At 53.1% G+C, this 22,449-nt stretch overlaps 2 protein-coding genes across 13 annotated transcripts in view; one reads left to right on the top strand and one right to left on the bottom strand.

The window, feature by feature from the left end:
- Positions 1-8,290, top strand: part of MED24 (mediator complex subunit 24) — a 57,171-nt gene extending 48,881 nt beyond the window's left edge. For 9 of the 12 annotated variants that reach the window (XM_017869270.1, XM_017869273.1, XM_017869272.1 and 6 more), the window contains 10 exons: positions 330-508; positions 618-717; positions 1,023-1,198; positions 3,988-4,252; positions 4,631-4,812; positions 4,947-5,037; positions 5,374-5,473; positions 7,060-7,140; positions 7,468-7,616; positions 7,754-8,290. In XM_017869270.1, the coding sequence (XP_017724759.1) occupies positions 330-508; positions 618-717; positions 1,023-1,198; positions 3,988-4,252; positions 4,631-4,812; positions 4,947-5,037; positions 5,374-5,473; positions 7,060-7,140; positions 7,468-7,616; positions 7,754-7,870 (1,440 nt within the window). In that variant the 3' untranslated portion in view covers positions 7,871-8,290. Of the gene's footprint in view, positions 1-329; positions 509-617; positions 718-1,022; positions 1,199-3,987; positions 4,253-4,630; positions 4,813-4,946; positions 5,038-5,373; positions 5,474-7,059; positions 7,141-7,401; positions 7,617-7,753 lie in introns of those variants that run through there. The other 3 variants (XR_001884926.1, XM_017869271.1, XM_017869277.1) reach the window with 3 other exon arrangements.
- A 1,211-nt stretch (positions 8,291-9,501) lies between these two features.
- CSF3 (colony stimulating factor 3) lies at positions 9,502-11,974 on the bottom strand. Its single transcript, XM_017869269.1, has 5 exons — positions 11,821-11,974; positions 11,490-11,644; positions 10,993-11,100; positions 10,698-10,844; positions 9,502-10,533 (listed from the first exon to the last, which is right to left on the bottom strand). Exons 1-5 carry the CDS (start codon positions 11,858-11,860, stop codon positions 10,369-10,371), a joined length of 615 nt encoding a protein of 204 aa, XP_017724758.1. The 5' UTR covers positions 11,861-11,974; the 3' UTR covers positions 9,502-10,368.
- Positions 11,975-22,449: the final 10,475 nt, after the last annotated feature.

Genomic DNA, 22,449 nt, shown 5'->3' with positions numbered 1-22,449 from the left:
AGGGGAGCAACGAGGACGGGGGCTCAGGGGAAGAAGGTAACCCGGAACTCTCCCCACCTCACCGCCTGCGCCCCCACAGCCTCTCAGCCAGTTAGTTCTGTGGGCCTCAGAAACCAGGTGCCCACCCAGACGGCCCCTTCAGCCCCATGTTCACACTGACCACTAGGTGGCAGCATTGCCCCCCGTCTGGCTCCTTTAGACCAGTTCGTCCCCAGTCTTGGGGCTGGGCTGGAGCAGCAGCCTGGCGGGAAACGGTGCAGCCCCAGATCCAGCGCTGGCAGGCACCGCGCCCTCCCCACTCGGCTGGTGCCCCCCTTCCCCTTTCCCAGGTGATTCTGTCCGAGTCGCGCACAGGAGCTGAGGTGCCCTTCTTCGAGACCTGGATGCAGACCTGCATGCCTGAGGAGGGCAAGATCCTGAACCCTGACCACCCCTGCTTCCGCCCCGACTCCACCAAAGTGGAGTCCCTGGTGGCCCTGCTCAACAACTCCTCGGAGATGAAGCTGGTGTCAGTGGCCCGGGCACCCACTCCAAGGGTGGCGGTGGGGGCAGGGTCAAGACCCTCTCCCCAAGCCCATCCCCTGCTCCTCTGTGCTGACTTCTCTGCACTCCCACAGGCAGATGAAGTGGCACGAGGCCTGTCTCAGCATCTCAGCCGCCATCTTGGAAATCCTCAATGCCTGGGAGAATGGGGTCCTGGCCTTCGAGTCCATCCAGGTAGCCCCGCCTTCCCAGCAGCCTTCGCTCCCCTGAGACACAGAGCCGGCCAGTGACGACTTGTTATATTTCGTAAGGGCAAGAAGACCTTTAATCCAGGAGCTCATGTTTTGATATCGATCTTTTGTGTAATTGTAGTCTTAGCCACTCCCTCTGGCCCAGGTAGCTCTGGGAAAATCAAACTTGTGTGGAGTGTGGCCCGGGACTCCACCCGCTGCACTTAGCTGCCCACAGAGGCTGAGAAGGTGATGGTGGTTCAGGAAAGGGAGATAGATGGTAGCCCATCACCTTTCCCTCTCCCCTAGAAAATCACTGATAACATCAAAGGGAAGGTATGCAGTCTGGCGGTGTGTGCTGTGGCTTGGCTTGTGGCCCACGTCCGGATGCTAGGGCTGGATGAGCGTGAGAAGTCACTGCAGATGATCCGCCAGCTGGCAGGGCCGCTGTTTAGTGAGAACACCCTGCAGTTCTACAATGAGAGGTCAGTAACCCACCTTCCCTTCTCAGACCCTACAAGTGTGTTGTGAGAAGTCAGCACATCCAATAACAAGCACCCTTCTCTTTTCTGACCTTCGCAAACACGCTGCTCGATCATTCGCTCACTCACTTTCCTATTCATGCATTCACTTACCTGACTCGGCAAACATGTACTGTGTCTCTGTGGCAGAAGCGTTTTATATGCCAGCACCTGCTGTGTGTCAGAAATGCAGACCCAAACAGGGTCTGCCCGCAGAGACTCAAGTTCTAGACAACTAGCTCCCAAAAGAAGAAAGCTGCATGACTGTCTAGGAGCTAGGAAACTGTAGATTTTACAGGCCATCCCCCACCCTCAGTTATCTCTTAGGACAGTTTCCTGCCCTGGCTCTTCAAGGGCTTGAAGGACTTCCGTGGTGACCAGCTACATTGAGTTCATTCACCCAACCAATAAGTTGTTTGCTTTTTTTATTGTAAAACACACATAAGATTTGCCATCTTAGCCATGTTGTTTAAGTGTGCTGTTCAGTAGTGTTAAGTATATTCACACTGTTGTGTAACAGGTCTTCAGAACTTTCTTCTTACATCTCTGAAACTCTGTACCCACTGAACAACAGCTTCCCATTTTCCCCTCCCTCCAGCTCCTGGTAACTACAATTTTGCTTTCTGTGTCTAGGAATTTGACTACTTGATACTTTTTTTTTTTTTTTTTTTTGAGACAAGGTCTTATTCTTGCCCAGCCCAGAGTGAGTTTCACTGCAGCCTCAAACTCCTGGGCTCAAGTGATCCTCTCGCCTCAGCCTCCCAAGTAACTGGGACTGCAGGCCCACAACCAGCTAATTTTTCTATTTTTTGTAGAGACAGGGTCTCATTATATTACCAGGTCTTGAACTCTGGGCCTCAAGTGATCCTCTCACTGTGGACTCCCAAAGTGCTGGGATTACAGGCGTGACCCACCACGCCCTGCTGAATTTGACTACTTTTTAGATGCCTCATTTAACTGGAATCATACAGTCCTTGCCTTTTCGTGATTGACTGACTTCACTCAGCGTGATGTCCTCAAAGCTCATCCATGTAGTAGCATGTGACAGGATGTCCTTCCTTTTTAAGGCTGAATAATACTCTGTTGTGGGCCAGGTGTGGTGGCTCATGCCTGCAATCCTAGCACTTTGGGAGGCCGAGGCGGGTGGATCACTTGAGGTCAGGAGTTTAAGGCCAGCCTGGCCAACATGGTGAAACCTTGTCTCTACTAAAAATACAAAAATGAGCAAGGAGTGGTGGCAGGCGCCTGTAATCCCAGCTACTTGGGAGGCTGAGACAGGAGAATCACTTGAACCCAGGAAGTGGAGGTTGCAGTGAGCCAAGATTGTGCCACTGCACTCCAGCCTGGGTGAAAGAGTGAGACTATCTCAAAAAACAAAACAAAAACAAAAACAAAACCTCTGTTGTGTAGCTATACCACATCTTGGTCCCTCCTCTGTCAGTGGACACTTCACTTGCTTCCACCTTTGGGCTATAGTGAATAGTGCTGCTGTGAACATGGGTGTTTACCAGCCAATACGTTTTGGGTGTTGCCATGTCTTTATGGCAACGTTGAGGATGTCTTTATTTTATTTATTTATTTATTTGTTTGCTTGTTTATTTATTTATTTATTTATTTTTGAGACAGCATTTCGCTCTGTTGCCCAGGCTGGAATGTTGTGGCCTGATCTCGGCTCACTGCAATCTCTGCCTCCTGGATTCAAGAGATTCTCCTGCCTCAGCCTCCTGAGTAGCCAGGATTACAGGCATGTGCCACCACACCTGGCTAATTTTTGTATTTTTAGTAGAGATGGGGTTTCACTATCTTGGCCAGGCTGGTCTCGAACTCCCGACCTCAGGTGATCTGCCAGCCTCAGCCTCCCAAAGTGCTGGGATTATAGGTGTGAGCCACTGCACCGGGCCTGAGGATGTCTTAATAGGGAGAAGGGGAAGCATTGAGCTGAATGAGGTTTGGAGGGTCTGGAAAAGCACATCTCGTTTTCTCCTTGCTTCCTTCTTTTTTCCTTTCTTCCCACATTTCCCTGCTACCTCCCCCCCGCCCTACCAAATAGGGAACTCGTTCTGGTGTAACCCATTCTAAGCACCCTGAGTCCTATCTGGGTAAGGGGTAGTGGGAAGTCTGTGACTCCATTGTGCAGGTGGGAAAAGTGGCTCTAAAAGTCATAGCAACTTTCCGAGAGCCACCCTGCATTCCAGGAACGGTCAGCACTCAGCCTGGGTCGGTATTCACTTCCGAAGCCTCTTTCCACGAGAAAATTCCTGGATATACACTTCTATCTGCCCAGCTACCAGGGGCCGGGAAGAGTCCTGTGGGGCAGCCCTTGGGCCTCTCCTGGAAGGAACAGTTTATTTTGGGAGGAGGCCAGGGCTGGGCGGGGACCCCCAAGCACTCACCCCAGGAGGAAGTGATTGTGTTTATTATGTGGCAGGTTGGCAGGGCCCAGGCCTGGGGGATGGGGGAAGTTGGAGAATAAAAAAAAATGTGAATATCTGGCTGGAATGGCCAGGGGGAGGAAAGTCCCTGCCCAGTCCCTGTTTATAGGCTTTGTGTCCTCCAGGTGAGAGACCTGCCAGGAGCAGAGACAAAGCTAGGTCACCCCGGGGTGTACCCTCCCCCAGCACAGAACTGAGTTAATGCTCCAGGGAGATTTCTGTAACCCAAATCCAGGGGAAAGTCTGGCATGGCTGTTCCCTCCTCTGCCTCCCCACCCCACAGTGGCACCTGAGCCTCAGGTCCTCTCGGCCCTCTCCTAGGGTGGTGATCATGAACTCGATCCTGGAGCGCATGTGTGCTGACGTGCTGCAGCAGACAGCCACGCAGATCAAGTTTCCCTCCACCGGGGTGGACACAATGCCCTACTGGAACCTGCTGCCCCCCAAGCGGCCCATCAAGGAGGTGCTGACGGACATCTTTGCCAAAGTGCTGGAGAAGGGCTGGGTGGACAGCCGCTCCATCCACATCTTCGACACTCTGCTGCACATGGGCGGCGTCTACTGGTTCTGCAACAACCTGATTAAGGTACTTGGGCTGGAGTGGCTGTGGGCTGACATGGTCCTGTCCCCTGGCTCCCCACACCTGGCCTGGTCTGCCAGGCTTCCCTAAGAGGCTGCTGTGAACCAGGTGGCCTCCCCAGGATGCCTCGCCTCAGAGTTGCCTCCTTGGGGAGCTCTGGCCAGAGACTGGGATTCAGCCTGAGGGGCGGAACAACATCTGGAACCCTTCTGCGGGCCTTCCTGTACAGCCATGCTGGGGTGGCAGGGTGTCAGAGCCCCAGATCCCAGGCCCCCGGCTCCTGAACTGCCCCGCTTCCTGCACACCAGTGCTGGAGTGGTAGGGTGTCAGAGCCCCAGATCCTGGGCCCCCAGCTCCTGAACTGCCCCGCTTCCTGTGCACTAGGAGCTGCTGAAGGAGACGCGGAAGGAGCACGCGCTGCGGGCAGTGGAACTGCTCTACTCCATCTTCTGCCTGGACATGCAGCAAGTGACCCTGGTCCTGCTGGGCCACATCCTGCCTGGCCTGCTCACTGACTCCTCCAAGTGGCACAGCCTTATGGACCCCCCAGGCACTGCTCTTGCCAAGTAAGATTCTCTTCAGAGCTTGCCCTGCTCCTGCCACCCAGGGTCAGGCACTCCTCACCTAGTGCCACCCTGGGGTGACACAGAAAGCTCCGGGGTCGCCTCTCACTGTCCCCTTTTCTGGAACCCTTTGCCAGGCTGGCCGTATGGTGTGCCCTCAGTTCCTACTCCTCCCACAAGGGACAGGCATCCACCCGCCAAAAGAAGAGACACCGTGAAGACATCGAGGTAGGCCCCCACCTCCCACTGCCCCCGCCGGCTTCACTTGTTCACTGGTTTGTTCAGCATTTCCTGAGGATTCCCCAGGCAAAGGGAAGCAGATGTACCCCCTGCCCTTGGGGCAGCTGTGCCCGGGCATGATTGGTCAGGAATCTGCATGGGTGATCTGTGTGCCTGCCCATGGGCACAAAGGGTCTGTAGGATTGTGGGAGGGGTTGAGCAGAGAGGGACTGAGGCCCTGCTGGCCATGCTGACCTCACTCAAATCGGAGCTCCAGCTCTTTTCCCTGACAGCTGGAAGCTGGGGGGTTTAGGAGTGTGTAACAGTGACTCTCACACCCTCTAGGACTATATCAGCCTCTTTCCCCTGGACGATGTGCAGCCTTCGAAGTTGATGCGACTGCTGAGCTCCAATGAGGATGATGCCAACATCCTTTCAAGCCCCAGTGAGTGTGTGGGCTGGCGGCACGCCGCTCCCGTTCCTGGGAATTCACTCCCCGATGCTGCCACTCTGCCGCTGCCCCAGCTGCGGGCATCTTTGCAGCTGGTCAGAGAGGGTGTGGCAGGGACCTGCTGTTTTAGCCCCCAGGCGGGTGCTCTGTGTCTTGCCCCTAGGGAAGAGGTTGCTGTTCTCACTCCCTGAGGGTTGAAGCTCCTCTGCCCAGGTCCAGCCCAGCCCACAGCTGTTCCCCCATGCCCCTCTCCCCCCGCACCCCGCAACCCTCCTGCCCCCTCCCTTACCCCAGGGTTGAGGGGATGACAAGCTACCCAAGTGAGTTCATCGCCTCAGGCACAGCCTGTGCCATTGACTCACCAGCTCTGACCTTCCTTCCTTCCCCCGAACATGCCCGGAGAGGCCCGGGCTGGGACTTGGGACTACTCCCCACCTTCCTGCCTAAAGAGCACAGCCCCCCACCCCTCTCTTCCCTGGAGGGCATCCTTCTCACTGTCCTCTCCTCTCTGCCAAACTTACTGCAAAGGGCTCCTTCTGTGGCATTTTTCCTGTTTCCAGAGATTTCTCCTGAGCCTGAACTTTTCTCTGAAGGCTTTTAGGGACTAGGGGACAAATAATACACTTGATCAGAAGAAAAATGCTCCAGCTGCAAGTGCTGTGACCTTTAGTGACTGAGCCAGCCCCCATCTGGGTCTCCTCATCTGTAAATGGGGGTTGTGAGGAGTAAGTGGCTTAGGAAGTACCAAGACCGGCCCCTGGCGCTGTGTGCTCGCCACACGTTAGTTTTTCTCTCTCATCTCTATTGGGATCTCTCTGTATCCGAGGCCCCTCTGTGCCTTTTTTTTGTTTTGTTTTGTTTTTGAGTTGGAGTCTCCCTCTCTTGTCCAGAGGGAGTGCAGTGATGTGATCTCAGCTCACTGCAACCTCCGCCTCCTGGGTTGAGCAGTTTTTCTGTCTGAGCCTCCTGAATCGCTGGGACTGCAGGCGCCTGCCACAACGCCCAGCTAATTTTTGTGTTTTTAGTAGAGACGGGGTTTCACCATATTAGTCAGGCTGGTCTCGAACTCCTGAACTCAGGTGATCTACCCGCCTTGGCCTCCCAAAGTGCTAGGATTACAGGCATGAACCACCGCGCTCAGCCTGTTTTTTTGAGACAGGGTTTTGCTCTGTTGCTCATGCTGGAGTGCAGTGACACCATCTTGGCTCACTGCAGCCTTGTTCTCCTAGGCTCAAGCAGTCTGCCTCAGCCTCCCAAGGAGCTGGCACTACAGGCTTTAGCACCATGCCCAGCTAATTTTTGTATTTTTTGTAGAGATGGGGTCTCGCTAGTTGCCAAGGTTGGTCTCGAACTCCTGGGCTCAAGCAATCCTCCTGCCTTGGCCTCCCAAAATGCTGGGATTACAGGTGTGAGCCACTGCACCCAGCCTCCCTCTGTGCTCTTGATCTCACGGTTTTCTCTGGGCTTTCCATGTACCAGTTACCTCCGATGGGTGAAGGTCGGGTGGGGGCATCCCCAGGGAGCGCCGCTTTTGCACTCAGCAGGCTGTTTCCCAGCGCTCCATCTGCTCCGTCCCACAGCAGACCGGTCCATGAGCAGCTCCCTCTCAGCCTCTCAGCTCCACACGGTCAACATGCGGGACCCTCTGAACCGAGTCCTGGGTAAGTTCCCTACCCCTGCTGCTGAACCTGGGGCTAAGCTGGATGAGTCCCTCTCCTCATGGAGGCTGGGCGACCTTGTCAGCTGGAAAGGGCCTCATGGTGCCCCTCCCTTCTCCCTCCATGCCCCTCATTGCTGGCTGTCCTGGCTCCCAGGCTCCTGTCTAGTTCCTCTCCTCCCCTCCCCGGTTGCCTTTCCTATTTTCTCTCTCTGACACCCCGTTTTGGGGACATGCTCAGCATGTATTTCTTTTCCCTTTTCAGTCCCACCTTCTCCCAGAGTGTGACCTCACCCCGTCTCATGGAACTCCCTCCTGTCACTCTCCACAGCCAACCTCTTCCTGCTTATCTCCTCCATCCTGGGGTCACGCACCGCTGGCCCCCACACCCAGTTCGTGCAGTGGTTCATGGAGGAGTGTGTGGACTGCCTGGAGCAGGGTGGCCGTGGCAGTGTCCTGCAGTTCATGCCCTTCACCACCGTGAGTACCACCTTCCTGGCTCTCCTGCTGGTGCTGGGGCCTCGGCGCAGCCCTTGGAGCAGGGAGGGGCCTCCTTCCCCCTGGGACAGCACGCCTACCACCAGCCATCCAGCAAGCAGCATCTCTGTCTGTGGCAGGTGTCGGAACTGGTGAAGGTGTCAGCCATGTCCAGCCCCAAGGTGGTTCTGGCCATCACGGACCTCAGCCTGCCCCTGGGCCGCCAGGTGGCTGCTAAAGCCATTGCTGCACTCTGAGGGGCTTGACATGGCCGCAGTGGGGGCTAGGGGCTGGGGACTGGCGCAGCCCCAGGCGCCTCCAAGGGGAACAGTGAGGAAAGATGAGGCATCGTGGCTCACATCCGCTCCACATGGTGCAAGAGCCTCTGGCAGCTTCCAGTTCCCCGCTCCTGACTCCTGACCTCCAGGATGTCTCCTGGTTTCCTCTTTCGAAATTTCCTCTCCGTCTGCCAGCACCTGAGGAGTGTGAGCAGTCTGGACCACAAGCCCAGTGGTCACCCCGGTGTGCGCCCACCCCAGCCCAGGAGTAGTCTTACCTCTGAGGAACTTTCTAGACGCAGAGTGAGTGTGTGCGTGTGTGTGTGTGTATGTTTTGTAATATGTGAGGGAAATCTATCTTTGTTCATGTGTAAATAAAGCTCCTCGTGGATCCCTTTGCGACTGTGGGTGCTGTTGGTGTCAGTGTCACCCGGGGCAGGGCACAGTGCTCTCTCCCTGGACTGTCTGTGCTGTGGCCGGGGAAAGCTCACTCCTGTGGTGAGGAGGAAGAGGAAGAGGTGCAGAGGTGGCAGGGCTCAGGGTCCTATGTGGACTTGCTCAGCTAAGGAAGGGCCAGGGGAAAGCAGCTTCCCTTCCTTGGAGCCAAGTTGGCCGGCCTGCTGCCCCCTCCCGCAAAGCCAGCTGTACCCTGAAAGGGGAGAGGCTTTGGCTCAGGGCCCCACAGTGCTGGGGCAGGGTGGCCTGCTCTGCTGTCTCCCGAACCTGGCCCAACCCTACCCACACTCTGACTAGCCTGGGATTTGACTAGCCTGGGGGATGGGAAGCGGGGGGATGAGGGCCGGACCTTCCTTTAACCCTTCCTTGCCTGCCTCACACATCTCCGAGCCCCTAGATGGATGACTCCGAGCTGGCAGTGGACACTTCTGACCCTGCTTTCCGAGGAGCCACAGGCTGGGGAGGTGGGAGGGACCGAGGAGCTGAGGAGGACAAGGCTTGGGCAGATAGTGGACTGGGGGCTGGTGGGGGTACCCCAAAGCCACACAGGAGTCTTTGGCTGCAGGCAGGCCTCACACCTGCGGTGTGGTCGCTGGCCCCCCTACTTGCCACAGCTCCGCACCCTTCTGTGCTGTGAGCTTAGCGCTCTTCAGCTTACGGGGCTGCTGTAAGCAGGAAGTGACGAGCTGGGGCAAGGGCAGAGACCAAGCCTGAGGAGGAGAGAAACTCCAACTTGATGGATGGGCTCAAGTTTATGGAAGATGGTAAATGACAAGCCTGGTACAGATGCTCAGCACTCCCTGGCTTCATCTTGTCTGGCTGTGTCTGGCCTGTTAAGCCCACCTGGACCCCATGCCCTCTCCTTTCCGGGTTCCCACGGTCCCAGTGCCTCTGTCTTCCTTGCGCGGCTGTGGCTGCTCATTCCACATCTGCCTTGTTCCCTGCTGTGTCCCCAGCACTTAGCCCAGCGTCTGTACAGAGTGGGTGCTCAGATAAATATGTGCTAATGGAATGAATGTCAGACGAACTTGAGAGCCTTCCCCCTTCTCCCTGGACCTCCTCCCCGACCTCCCTCAGGCCTCTCCCACCCTTCAGCCACCTCCCCAGCCCCTGACCAGGCACCAGCTGGACTCAAGAAGGAGGAAGGACATGACTGGAGGCAAACACTTTATTATCCTGAAGTTTGGTTACAATGCGACAGTGGAGGGGACACTGGTGAGTTGGGGGTGAAGAGGTGGAGGGTGACAGTCGAGCTTCCTTTCACACACACGCCTGACATCATTCCTCCTGTCTGCTCCCTCCCACATCCCCAGTCCCCGTCCAGCAAGGCAAATGTCCAGGCACCTGCCCAGCCCTAAAAAGAGTCATAGTCTTGACCCTCATGGGGGCAGGGCAGGTGTCCCGAGGGCACCCAGAAAAACAGGAGACACGTCGGTGATGCCTGAGTTCCTCATGCGGGGAGTCAAACCATGTCCCAGAAGTCTTAAGAAGAAAAACGAGATTCCCCAGCAAGTTCGTGGGACCCCAGGGTCATGCGTGCCAGCTCTGGCTGCCTCTGCTTGTCCAGGGACCTCACACCCAAAGGGATCGAGGGGTCGCTGTGCAGTCGGCTGAGGCCAGAGTGAGGGGTGCAAGGACCCAGATGGGGAACACTGCTGTTTAAATATTAAACAGGGATTTCTTGTCTCCCACGTGGGAGACCTGATACTCTCAAGGGCCCCAGGTGGGGACCCTCGGGACCAGGGGCTTACTGTGGCTCATCCCAGTGCCCACTGCAGAGCCAGGGCTGGGGAGCAGTCACAGTAATAAATACTTGGTATTTACCTATCTACCTCCCAGTCCAGGGGATGGGAGGACAGGAGCTTTTTCTCACTGCTACAGGCAGGAGAATGAAACTCAGAAATGCAGGGAAGGACACAGAGGCCTGGGCTTCGTTCTGCTCTTCCCTGTCTTTAAATATGAGGCTTAAATAGGCATAAATATTAAATAAAGATAAATACATGGGATGGGGAGGGCTTGGCTCAGGACTGGGCAAGGTGGCGTAGAACGCGGTACGCTAGCTCCAGGAAGCGCTGCAGATGGGAGGCAACCAGGACGCCTCCCGCCCGGCGCTGGAAGGCAGAGGTGAAGGCTGGCATGGCACCCTGGGTGGGCTGCAGGGCAGGGGCCATTCCCAGGTCTTCCATCTGTAGAGGAAAGCTGCGATCAGTGGCTGGGCCCTGCTGAGTGGGCGTCATTACAAATGAGGAAATGCTGGGGGCTGACAGCATGGACAGGGCCCATACACAGGCCCGACTGCGGTGCCCGGAATGCCAGCATGACCTTGGCCACCCTGCCCAACAAGGCTCACCTGCTGCCAGATGGTGGTGGCAAAGTCGGCAATGTCCAGCTGCAGTGTATCCAAGGTGGGGCCCAACTCAGGGGAGATCCCTTCCAGGGCCTGCAGGAGCCCCTGGTAGAGGAATAGGCCACTATGGAGTTGGCTCAAGCAGCCTGTCTGGGAGACAGAGCGGAAGAGTTAGGGGGTGCTGCCTGAGACCCTCCCATCAGGCCCCCGGCTTGGAGCCTGGAGACCTGGGGGAGCCCATGGGTGTCCCTCCTCTCCTTTCCCCTCCTCATCAGCCTTATCCTCTCCTGACACTCACCAGCTGCAGGGCCTGGCTGGGGCAGCTGCTTAGGGGAGCCCAGGGGATGCCCAGAGAGTGTCTAAGCAGCACCAGCTCCTCGGGGTGGCACAGCTTGTAGGTGGCACACTGGGGATGGAAGGATGCAGAGTGAGACTCGCCGTGGCCAGGTTGCCGCTCCTCCTTCCCTGGTCCTCCCCGATTCTCTGGTCTTTCCCCTCCCTCCATGTCTTGCCAGGCTGTTCAGTTCCTCTCTGCCCTGCACCCCCACCCTCTGATCTCACAGCGGCTCTTGCCCCTTCTCCTGAATGTGATGCCTCCACTCCCATCCCAGCCAGCCCTCCCGAGCACTGTCCCCACCAGGGTCCTCCTCCCTAAGTCGCTTCCCAGCCTTCCCCAGCTCCACCGCTCCTAATATGCTCCCACGTCCCTTCCTGAGGATGTCGGCCCACAGTTCCATCCCCCTTAGCTCTCCCCACTGGGCTTCCCGCTACAGCCCTCTCGCCTGCCTCACTCACCAGCTTCTCCTGCAGCGCGGCACCATCGCCCTGGATCTTCCTTACTTGCTCTAAGCACTTGAGCAGGAAGCTCTGGGGCAGGGAGCTGGCAGGGTCTAGGGGGGTGGCTTCCTGTACTGTCCAGAGTGCGCTGTGCCACAGCAGCAGCTGCAGGGCTGGGGACAGAGCGGGCTCAGGAGACATGCTGTTCCCTACCACCTGAGGCCCTCTCGGGGACACTGGGTGCCTTTAATCGCCGTTCCCAGAACGGGGATCCCCAGCCCCTCTGTCACACCAGCCTCCCTCCCATGCCAGGGCAGGCAGCTCTCCCATCCTGGGCCAAGACACTCACCCATCAGCTTCACGGGGCTCTGGGCGGCAGGTACAGCCATGGGTCTGGGTGGGGCTGGGCTGCAGGCTCCGGGCTGTTTTGGGGCCCAGCTCCAGGGGGGCCTTTATACATAACCCCACGGAGGCCTGGGAGGAAATTACCTGGGGCCACGACTAAGACTTAGTAATAACTTCCCAGGATTTATGCAAATTTGGTGTCCAAGACAATGCAGGGGGGTTGGAACAAAAAGCTGTTTGCGAAAGTTTTGTGAAATTGTGGAATCTCTGATACTTCGTTGACGTCGCCTTGCCCCCCTCAAACTCCCTTCCTCCCGCTGCCCCGCCCAGGCCTGAATGGCCCCAGGGTGTTTGAACAGAACAGCTGAACAAAGGCTGAGCCGCTGGTAGACGCCTGGAGGCGGCAGCAGCCTGTAGGGAAGTGGCAGCTGAGTGGGGTCTCCCTCTGCTCTGGCAGACTTGGGGGGGCAGTGTCCTTTGCCCCTCTCCTTTGGGATTCTCAAGCCTGCCCCGAAGCCCCACATTCTAAGAGAGAAAGAAACTGGTTGCCCCCATTCCTACCCCCAAACTCTCCAGAGGCTGCCTGTCTGGGTGACCTCCTGAGGGTCCCTACCTGAGATAAGGATATTGGGTCTTGGCTGCAGTGCCCACCCCACACTTGGATAGGCACCATCGAAAGTTCCAGGCTGTCCTGACCCAAGCTGATTAGCTGGGAACTCCCCCAGAAACCCTCCTGACCCCATGACTCATTCAGTTAAGCCCCTGGAATCCCAGTAGAGCCCAGAGGAAACCGGATGTCTGTCCCAAATGAGGCAAGACCCTTCGAGGAGATTTTTTCACCTGACCTTCACCTCCTCGTGCACGACCCTGACAGCAGGGTCCCCAAGGGCTTTGGAACTGAGGGATTGGGACACGTGACTTCCCTGGCCATTCACCTTGAAGTGGACACGGGCTGGGCTGAGAGGGGGAAACTGTCCCCATCTTCTCATCCTAGAACCATGCAACATTCACGCTGGAAGGGACCTTGGAGTTGATTCCAGCCCTGTGAACTGTGCCAGGGAAGGAAGTGGCTTTGCCCAAGGTCATGGTAAGCGACAGAATTACAGCCTGGGCCCCTGGCTCAGGCCTGAACATTTTCTTTTTCTTTTTTTTTTTCAGATGGAGTCTCGCTCTGTCGCCCAGGCTGGAGTGCAGTGGTGCAATCTCGGCTCACTGCAAGCTCCACCTCCTGGGTTCACGCCATTCTCCTGCCTCAACCTCCCGAGAGGCTGGGACTACAGGCGCCCGCCACCACACCAGGCTAATTTTTTGTATTTTTAGTAGAGACGGGGTTTCACCATGTTAGCCAGGATGGTCTCGATCTGCTGACCTCATGATCCGCCCATCTCGGCCTCCCAAAGTGCTGAGATTACAGGCGTGAGTCACTGTGCCCAGCCTAGGCCTGAACATTTTCTACAGGCCACGGGGCCTGCCTGGGACAATCTAACTGACCACACCCAAGACTGTCACTTTCTGTCCTAATTTACCTCAGCCTGCCAAGAAACAGACATCTCTGGATGGTGGACGTGGTGACTAGGTGGGGCCATCTCTGGTGCTTGGGGGCCCCCTGGTGGTCACCACTGGCAGGGACATCACCTGCTGATCCGCTTACACGCTGTCATCTGGTCCCCTGTCCTGCAGCTCCGCCTCAGTTCCATGGCTCAGCACCTTGCAGTGATGGGGCCCAGTTCAGTGCCCAGCTCCCTGGGAGTAGAGGGTGGGTTTTTGTTGTTGTTTTTGTTGTTTGTTTTTTTGAGACAGTTTTGCTCGTTGCCCAGGCTGGAGTGCAATGGCACAATCTCGGCTCACTACAACCTCTGCCTCCCTGGTTCAAGTGATTTTCCTGCCTCAGCCTCCTAAGTAGCTGGGATTACAGGCATGCACCACCATGCTCATCTAATTTTGTATTTTCAGTAGAGGTGGGATTTCACCATGTTGGTCAGGCTGGTCTCAAACTCCTGACCTCAGGTGATCCACCCACCTCAACCTCCCAAAGTGCTGGGATTACAGGCATGAGCCACTGCCCCTGGCCTTGAGGGTGGGTTTTTAATAGGACCATGGAAGGCAGGAGCTCCACATTCTTAAACATGTTGCCTGGCAACCATTGCATCGCATACCTCTTATACGTCAGGCACTTTTTTTTTTTTTTTTTTTTTTTTTTTTTTAAAGACAGAGTTTGGCTCTTGTTGCCCAGGCTGGAGTGGCTGGAGTGGCTGGAGTGCAATGGCGCCATCTCGGCTCACTGCAACCTCCGCCTCTGGGTTCAAGCGATTCTCCTGCCTCAGCCTCCTGAGTAGCTTGGATTATAGGCATGTGCCACCACTGCCACCACAGCCAGCTACCTTTGCATTTTTAGTAAAGATGGGATTTCTCCATGTTGGTCAGGCTGGTCTCGAACTCCTGACCTTAAGTGATCCGCCCGCTTCGGCCTCCCAAAGTGCTGGGATTACAGTCATGAGCCACTGTGTCGGCACATTTTATTACACTTTTGTCCATTTTATTTGTGGGGGGAAACAGGGTCTCACTCTGTCCCCCAGCCTAGAGTGCCGTGGTGCAATCACAGCTCACCGCAGTCTCCACCTCCTGGGCTCCAGTGATCCTCCCACTTTAGCCTCCTGAGTAGCTGGGACCACAGGCACAGACCACCACGCTTGGTTAATTTTTGTATTTTTTTTTTTTGCAGAGAGGGGGTTTCACCAGGTTGCCCAGGCTGGTCTCGAACTGGGCTCAAGCCATCCACCCGCCTTGACTTCCCAAAGTGCTAGGATTACAGGTGTACAACCAACTGGTGGATTGTAGCCAAGGGAGGGCCTCAGAGAAGTGAAAAAACTTGTTCAAGATCACAGAACTAGCTGGTGGCTGAGCCAGGTAGGATTTGCAGTTAGCTCATCTTCTCAAGCCCCTGCTGTTTCTGTGATACTACTTTCCTGTCAAGAAAGCTGTACATCTTGAATAACGGCTCAATCCAGACTTCAGCCCCACATGGGGGAGAATAAAGACCAAACAGAGCAAGGACTCATTACCACCAGCCATGATACATGGGGCTGAGCTGGACCAGAGGCTCAGAAGCCACAGTGATCTGACAGGGGGCAGGCTCCAGAGACCCCCGTTAGTCATCCTTCCAGCATCCAGAAGGCTCTCCCAGGTATTTCTTCATGGTTAGAAGTGGCTGGCAGCTTCCCCTCCCACTTCCTGTTTTCATCTGGTACTGGGCTTAGAGCATCTTTGGAAAGGATCTGGAGCAACTCTCATTTGTTGCTGGGGGGAGTGTAGATTGTAAAAAAAACCTTCTTGGATGGCAACTTGGTAGTGTCTAGTTAAGGTAGAAATGTATATGCCCCGTGACCAAGCAACTCTACTTCTCAGGTACGCCTCAGAGCAGGAGTACACAGACCTGAGTATGTACACTGAGTTAGAAATGGCTTTTACAATTTTTTTGTTGTTGTGTTTTTTTGAGACCGAGTCTTGCTCTGTCGTCCAGGCTGGAGTGCAGTGACATGATCTTGGCTCACTGCAACCTCCGCCTCCTGGGTTCAAGCAATTCTCCTGCCTCAGCCTCCCTCCCAAGTAGCTGGGATTACAGGTGTGCACCCCATACCCGGCTAATTTTTTTATTTTTAGTAGAGATGGGGTTTTGCCACGTTGGCCAGGCTGGTCTCGAACTGTTGATCTCAAGTGGTCTGCCCGCCTCAGCCTCCCAAAGTGCTGGGATTACAGGTATGAGTCATGGCACCTGGCTGGCTTTTACACTTTTAAATGGTTAGGGGAAAATTTATAAAAAGATGATTTATAAATGTAAAAATCGCCGGGTGCGGTGGGTCACGCCTGTATCCCAGCACTTTGGGAGGCAGGGCGGGCGGCGGATCACGAAGTCAGGAGATCGAGACCATCCTGGCTAACATGGTAAAACCCAGTCTCTACTAAAAATACAGAAAATTAGCCGGGCGTGGTGGCGGGTGCCTGTAGTCCCAGCTACTTGGGAGGCTGAGGCAGGAGAATGGCGTGAACTCGGGAGGCAGAGCTTGCAGTGAGCTGAGATTATACTATTGCACTCCAGCCTGGGAGAGGAACAAGACTCCATCACAAAAAAAAAAAAAAAGTAAAAATCATATGAAATTCAAATCTCCATGTCTATAAAAAATTCACATATGTATTGTTTATAGCTGCTTTTGTGCTAGAAAGACAAGGCAGAGTAGTTGTGACAGAGACCGTATGGCCCACAAGCCTAAAAAATTGACTATCTGGACCTCTGAGTTTGCAAACTATATACATAGTATATATGTACCAGGAGACATATACAGAGCTGTTTTTTTCTGTATTATTATTATTTTTTTAAAGACAGGGTCTCTCTCTGTTGCCTAGGCTGAAGTGCAGTGGCATGATCTTGGCTCACTGCAGCCTTGACTGCCCAGGCTCAAGCGATCCTCCCATCTCAGCTTCCTGAGTAGCTGAGACTACAGGTGTGCACCTCCATGCCTGGCTAATTTTTTTTTTTTTTTTTTTTTTTTTTTTTGAGACGGAGTCTCGCTCTGTCACCCAGGCTGGAGTGCAGTGGTGTGATCTCAGCTCACTACAACCTCTGCCTCCTGGGTTCAAGCGATTCTCCTGCCTCAGCCTCCTGAGTAAATGGGATTACAGGCGCCTGCCACCATGCCCGGCTAATTTTTGTATTTTTAGTAGAGATAGGGTTTCACCATGTTGGCCAGGCTGGTCTCGAACTCCTGATCTCAAGTGATCCACCTGCCTTGACGTCCCAAAGTGCAGAGATTACAGGCATGAGTCACCATGCCTGGCTATAATTTTTTGGTTTTTCATAGAGACAGGGTCTCCCTATGTTGCCCAGACTGGTCTTGAACTACTGGCCTCAAGTGATCCTCCTGCCTTGGCCTCCTGAAAAGTGTTAGGATTACAGATATGAGCCACTGCACCTGGCCAGAGATGTTCTTTGGAACGTTGTTATAGTAAACCAATGGAAATGCATTTGCAATGCCCATCAGCATGGGAATAGCTAGATAGATACTGGTCCCTTCATGCTATATATGCCTCCCAAGCTGTCCAGAGTGAAGACTCTGTGAGGAAAGGGACTTTGTTTTATTCAGTTGTATTCTCAGTGCCCAGAACAGTGCTCAGCACGGGCATCAACATGATTAGGTCTCAAAAACGATACTGAGTGAAAACAGAGCAAATTACATTTCTGCAATATACTAGGTACAAGAATTTTAAAACTCAATACTGGCCGGGCATGGTGATTCATGCCTGTAATCCCAGCATGTAGGGAGCCTGAGATGGGAGGATTGCTTGTGAGCCCAGGAGTTTATGATCAGCCTGGGCAACATAAGGAGACCCCGTCTCTACAAAAAAATAAAAAAATGAGCCAGGCATGGTGGTGCAAGCCTGTGGTTCTAGCTACTTGGGAGGCTAAGTTGGGAGGATCACTTGGGCCAGGGAGGTGGAGGCTGTAGTCAGCTGTGATAACCCCACTGCAGTCCAGCTTGGATGACAGAGTGAGACCCTGTACAGGCACCACCACCACACACAGCTAATTTTTGTATTTTTAGTAGAGACGGGGTTTCATCATGTTGGTCAAGGATGGTCTCAATCTCCTGACTATGTGATCTGCCCGCCTTGGCCTCCCAAAGTGCTGGGATTACAGGTGTGAGCCACCGCACCTGGCCCATTTTTTTGTGTTTTTCATAGAGATGGGGTTTGCCATGTTGCCCAGGCTGGTCTCAAACTCCTGGGCTCAAGCAATCTTCCTGCCTCAGCCTTCCAAAGTGCTGGGATTACAGGCATGAGCCATCGCACCTGGCAGCTGAATACTATTTTGTAGTAAAAGTATAAAAATATAAACTAGAAGCTTCTCAGCTGCATTCATCAAAGTGGCTGCCTTTGTCAAGGGAACAAGATGGACTTCCACTTTAGCCATAATGTTTTATTTATGTCTTTATTTTGTGAATATGGGGTCTCACTATGTTGCCCAGGCTGGTCTCAAACTTCTGGGCTCAAGCGATCCTCCCACATTGGCCTCTCAAAGGGCTGAGATTATAGGCATGAGCCATGGTGTCCAATTTTCTTTTTTGATTAAAAAACTTCACAGACTAATGAAATGTTAACATGATTAAACTTGGGTGGAGAATATATGGGTACATATTTGTTATGTTATTCTTTGTACTTCTATGTAGTTTTTAAATTAAAAAACAAAACAAAACTAGAGGGTAGCCGGGCATGGTGGCTCATGTCTGCAATCCCAGCACTTTGGGAGGCCAAGGCGGGTGGATCACTTGAGGTCAGGAGTTCGAGACCAACCTGGCCCACATGGTGAAACCCCATTTATACTAAAATACAAAAATCAGCCAAGTGTGGTGGTGCATGCCTGTAATCTCAGCTACTGAAGAGGCTGAGGCAGGAGAATCGCTTGAACCCTTGCAGCAGAGGTTGCGGTGAGCCAAGATCTCAACACTGCCCTCCAGCCTGGGTGACAGAGTGAGATTCCGTCTCAAAACAAATAAACAAACAAATAAAACTGGAAGGTAAAAGAATACAGTGAGCTCTCTAAGCATGAAAGTGACTCTTGGCTGGGTGCAGTGGCTCACGCCTGTAATCCCAGCACTTTGGGAGGCTGAGGCGGGCAGATCACATGGTCAAGCAGATCACATGGTCAGGAGATAGAAACCCCGTCTCTACTAAAAATACAAAAATTAGCTGTGTGTGGTGGCGTGTGCCTGTAGTCCCAGCTACTCGGGAAGCTGAGGCAGGATAATTGCTTGAACCTGGGAGGTGGAGGTTGTAGTGAGCCAAGATTGTGCCACTGCACTCCAGCCTGAGCGACAGAGTGAGACTGCCTTAAAAAAAAAAAAAAAAAGTGACACTGAGTTTCTTCAGGAAATTAGAAGCCACGCCAACAAGGTTCATCCAGACAGTGAATGAAGAAGCCTCCAGACAGTGAGTAGAAAAATGGCCCATAGACCTTATGTGGGCAAGAACCAGAGAATCATGGCGAATGACCCCAGCTCTCTGGAAGAGGGTGAGAAACTCTCTCCGGTCATTTACAACCAAGGCTGAATGAAGATTGATAACCTCTTGTGAGGCTGGGCTCCTCATGAAGAACGCTCATCACAGCTACAAATGTTGAACGGGCTGGAAAGGGCCTCGGGCAGCGGTGCTTGCCATATGTATGTCTCCTGATCACACACTCAAGAAAAGTTGGCTTTTGAAGTCAGGACTGCTACATGGAGACCCAAAGACAAATGAAGATGGACTGGATAACAGAACCCCAGAGTGATGGTTCATATTGAGTGTCAACTTGATTGGATTGAAGGACACAAAGTATTGATCCTGGGTGTGTCTGTGAGGGTGTTGCCAAAGGAGATTAACATTTGAGTCAGAGGACTGGGAAAGGTAGACCTCAACTGGGGTGAGCACAATCTAATCAGCTGCCAGCACAGGCAGAATAAAAAGCAGGCAGAAGAGCATGGAAAGACCAGACTGGCTAAGTCTTCTGGCCTCCATCTTTCTCCCGTGCAGGATGCTTCCTGCTCTTGAATGCTGGACCCTAAGTTCTTCAGCTTTGGGACGCTTGGACCTTCGACCACAGACTGAAGGCTGCACTGTCACCTTCCCTACTTTTGAGGTTTGGGGATGCGGACTGGCTTCCTTGCTCCTCAGCTTGCAGACGGCCTATTGCGTGAGGCAATACTCCTTAAACTTCCCTTTATATATACAACTATTGTATTAGTTCTGTCCCTCTAGAGAACCCTGACTAATACACCCAGGCTGAGGCGGAAAGAAGGCAGCACAGGCTGAGAGAAGGCGCATTGAACTTGGTATCAGGTCAGCCTGCATTCAACTACAGGACTCATTTAACCCACCTGAGCCTGTCCTCATATCCTAAAACGACACAGAGGAGGTGCTTAACCATAGTCCTCCCACCTCACCCTTCCTGGAAGGGAATCAAAGATCTATGAGAAGGTTTTGGGATTGGTTTGCAAAATCAAAGGATAAAATGGGGAAAGGATTGGAGCCCTAAAAATAGATGAAGAATCTGGATGCTAGGATCAAAACATCCGCCACAGAGATTGAGGGGCGGGTTTGGGAAACACAGGAGAAGTGTTGTTTTGCAAAGTCAACTTTAGGAGTTTCATTAAAATGAGAGGCGGCAGAAGATTAAAGGAAGGGGGTGATGCCAAATATTGTGACCAGGGGTGGAGTATGATCAGGAGCCAGAGCAAGGCCAGGCCAAAACCCATGTTTAATGGAAATTATGAATACAGGTAGACCTCAGAGATATTGCAAGTTCAGTTCCAGACCACCACGATAAAGGGTGTCACAGAGGTGCTGGTTTCCCACTGCATATAAAAGTTATGTTGGCCGGGCGCGGTGGCTCAAGCCTGTAATCCCAGCACTTTGGGAGGCCGAGACGGGCGGATCACGAGGTCAGGAGATCGAGACCATCCTGGCTAACACTGTGAAACCCTGTCTCTACAAAAAAATACAAAAAACTAGCCAGGCGAGGTGGCGGGGCGCCTGTAGTCCCAGCTACTTGGGAGGCTGAGGCAGGAGAATGGCGTGAACCCGGGAGGCGGAGCTTGCAGTGAGCTGAGATCCGGCCACTGCACTCCAGCCCCGGCGACACAGTGAGACTCCGTCTCAAAAAAAAAAAAAAAAAAAAAAAAAAAAAAAAAAAAGTTATGTTTACACAATACAGGCCGGGCATGGTGGCTCACACCTATAATCCCAGCACTTTGGTAGGCCGAGGCAGACAAATCACTTGAGCCCAGAAGTTCAAGTCCCGCCTGGGCAACATTGCAAGACCCCATCTCTACAAAAAAATAAAAAATTAGCTGGGTGTGGCGGCACTCACCTATAGTCCCAGCTACTTGGGAGGTTGAGGTGAGAGGATCATCTACCTGAGCCCAAAGAGGTTAAGGCTACAGTGAGCTGTGGTAGTGCCACTGCATTCCAGCCTGGACGACCAGAGTGAGACCCTGTCTCCAAAAAAAAAAAAAAAAAGTTAGGTTTACACTATACCGTAGTCTATTAAGTGTACAATAACATTATGTTTAAAAACGTATCTTATATATGTACATACTTTAATTTAAAAATACTTGGCCTGGTGCGGTGGCTCATGCCTGTAATCCCAGCACTTTGGGAGGCCGAGATGGGCGGATCACCTGAGATCAGGAGTTCGAGACCAGCCTGGACAACGTAGGGAAACCCCGTTTCTACTAAAAATACAAAAAGTAGCCGAGTGTGGTGGCGGGCGCCTGTAGTCCCAGCTACTCAGGAGGCTGAGGCAGGAGAATTGCTTGAACCTGGAGGCGGAGGTTGCAGTGAGCCGAGACTGCACCACAGCACTCCAGCCTTGGTGACAGAGCAAGACTCTGGCTCAAAAAAAACCAAAAAACCAAAAAACAAACAAACAAAAAACTTTATTGCTAAAAATGCTAACAATCATCTGTGCCTTCAGCAAGTCCTAACCTTTTTGCTAGTGAAGGATTTTGCCTGGTGTTGATGACCACTGACTGAGCAGGGTGGTGGCTGCTGAAGGTTGGGGTGACTGTAGTAATTTCTCTTTTTTTTTTTTTTCTTATTTTTGTTTTGTTTTCCTAGTGCTTTCAGGTAAGAACAATTTCTTCAAATAAGAAAATAATGAAATTTTCTGCAGTTGTCCAAGCTGGAGTGCAGTGGCATGATCCCTGCTCACTGTAACCTCTGCCTTTGGTTTCAAGCAATTCTCCTGCCTCAACTTCCCAAGTAGCTGGGATTACAGGCTTCCACCACCATGCCCGGCTCATTTTCGTAATTTTAGTAGGGACGAGGTTTCACCATGTTGGCCAGGCTGGTCTCGAACTCAGGTGATCCGCCCACCTCGGCCTCCCAAAGTGCTGGGATTACAGGTGTGAGCCACTGCGCCCAACCAACTCTTCATTTCCAGAAAGGTTTCTCTGTAGCAAATAATGCTATTTGACATCGTTCTACCCACAGTAGAACTTCTTCCAAATTAGAGTCAATCCTGGCCTGGCGTGGTGGCTCACACCTATAATCCCAGCACTTTGGGAGGCTGAGGTGAGTGGATCGCCTGAGGTCAGGAGTTCGAGACCAGCCTGGTCAACATGGTGAAACCCCATCTCTACAAAAATAAAAAATTAGCCGGGTGTGGTGGCGGGTGCCTGTAGTCCCAGCTACTGGGGAGGCTGAGGTGGAAGAATCTCTTGAACCCGGGAGGCACAGGTTGCAGTGAGCCAAGATCACGCCACTGCACTCCAGCCTGGGCGACAGAGCGAGACTCCGTCTCAAAAAAAAAAAGAAAGAAAGAAAGAAAGAAATGGAGTCAATCCTCTCAAACTGCTGCTGCTTTATCAACTAAGTGTATGTAATATCCTAAATCTTTGTTGCCATGTCAGCAATGTTCACAGCATCTTCACCAAGAGTAGATTCCATCTCAGGAAACCACTTTCCTTGCTCCTCCGTAAGAAGCAACTCTTCACCTGTTCAAATGCTATCATGAGATGGCAGCAATTCAGTCCCATCTCCAGGCTCTGCTTTTTTTTTTTTTTTTTTTTTTTTTTTTTTTAGACAGGGTTTTTTTTTTTTT

This window comes from Rhinopithecus bieti, unplaced genomic scaffold (assembly GCF_001698545.2).
Source record: "Rhinopithecus bieti isolate Rb0 unplaced genomic scaffold, ASM169854v2 scaffold_5019, whole genome shotgun sequence".
Classification (NCBI taxonomy): Eukaryota; Metazoa; Chordata; class Mammalia; order Primates; family Cercopithecidae; genus Rhinopithecus; species Rhinopithecus bieti.
This window is presented reverse-complemented; position numbering and strand designations above follow the sequence as displayed.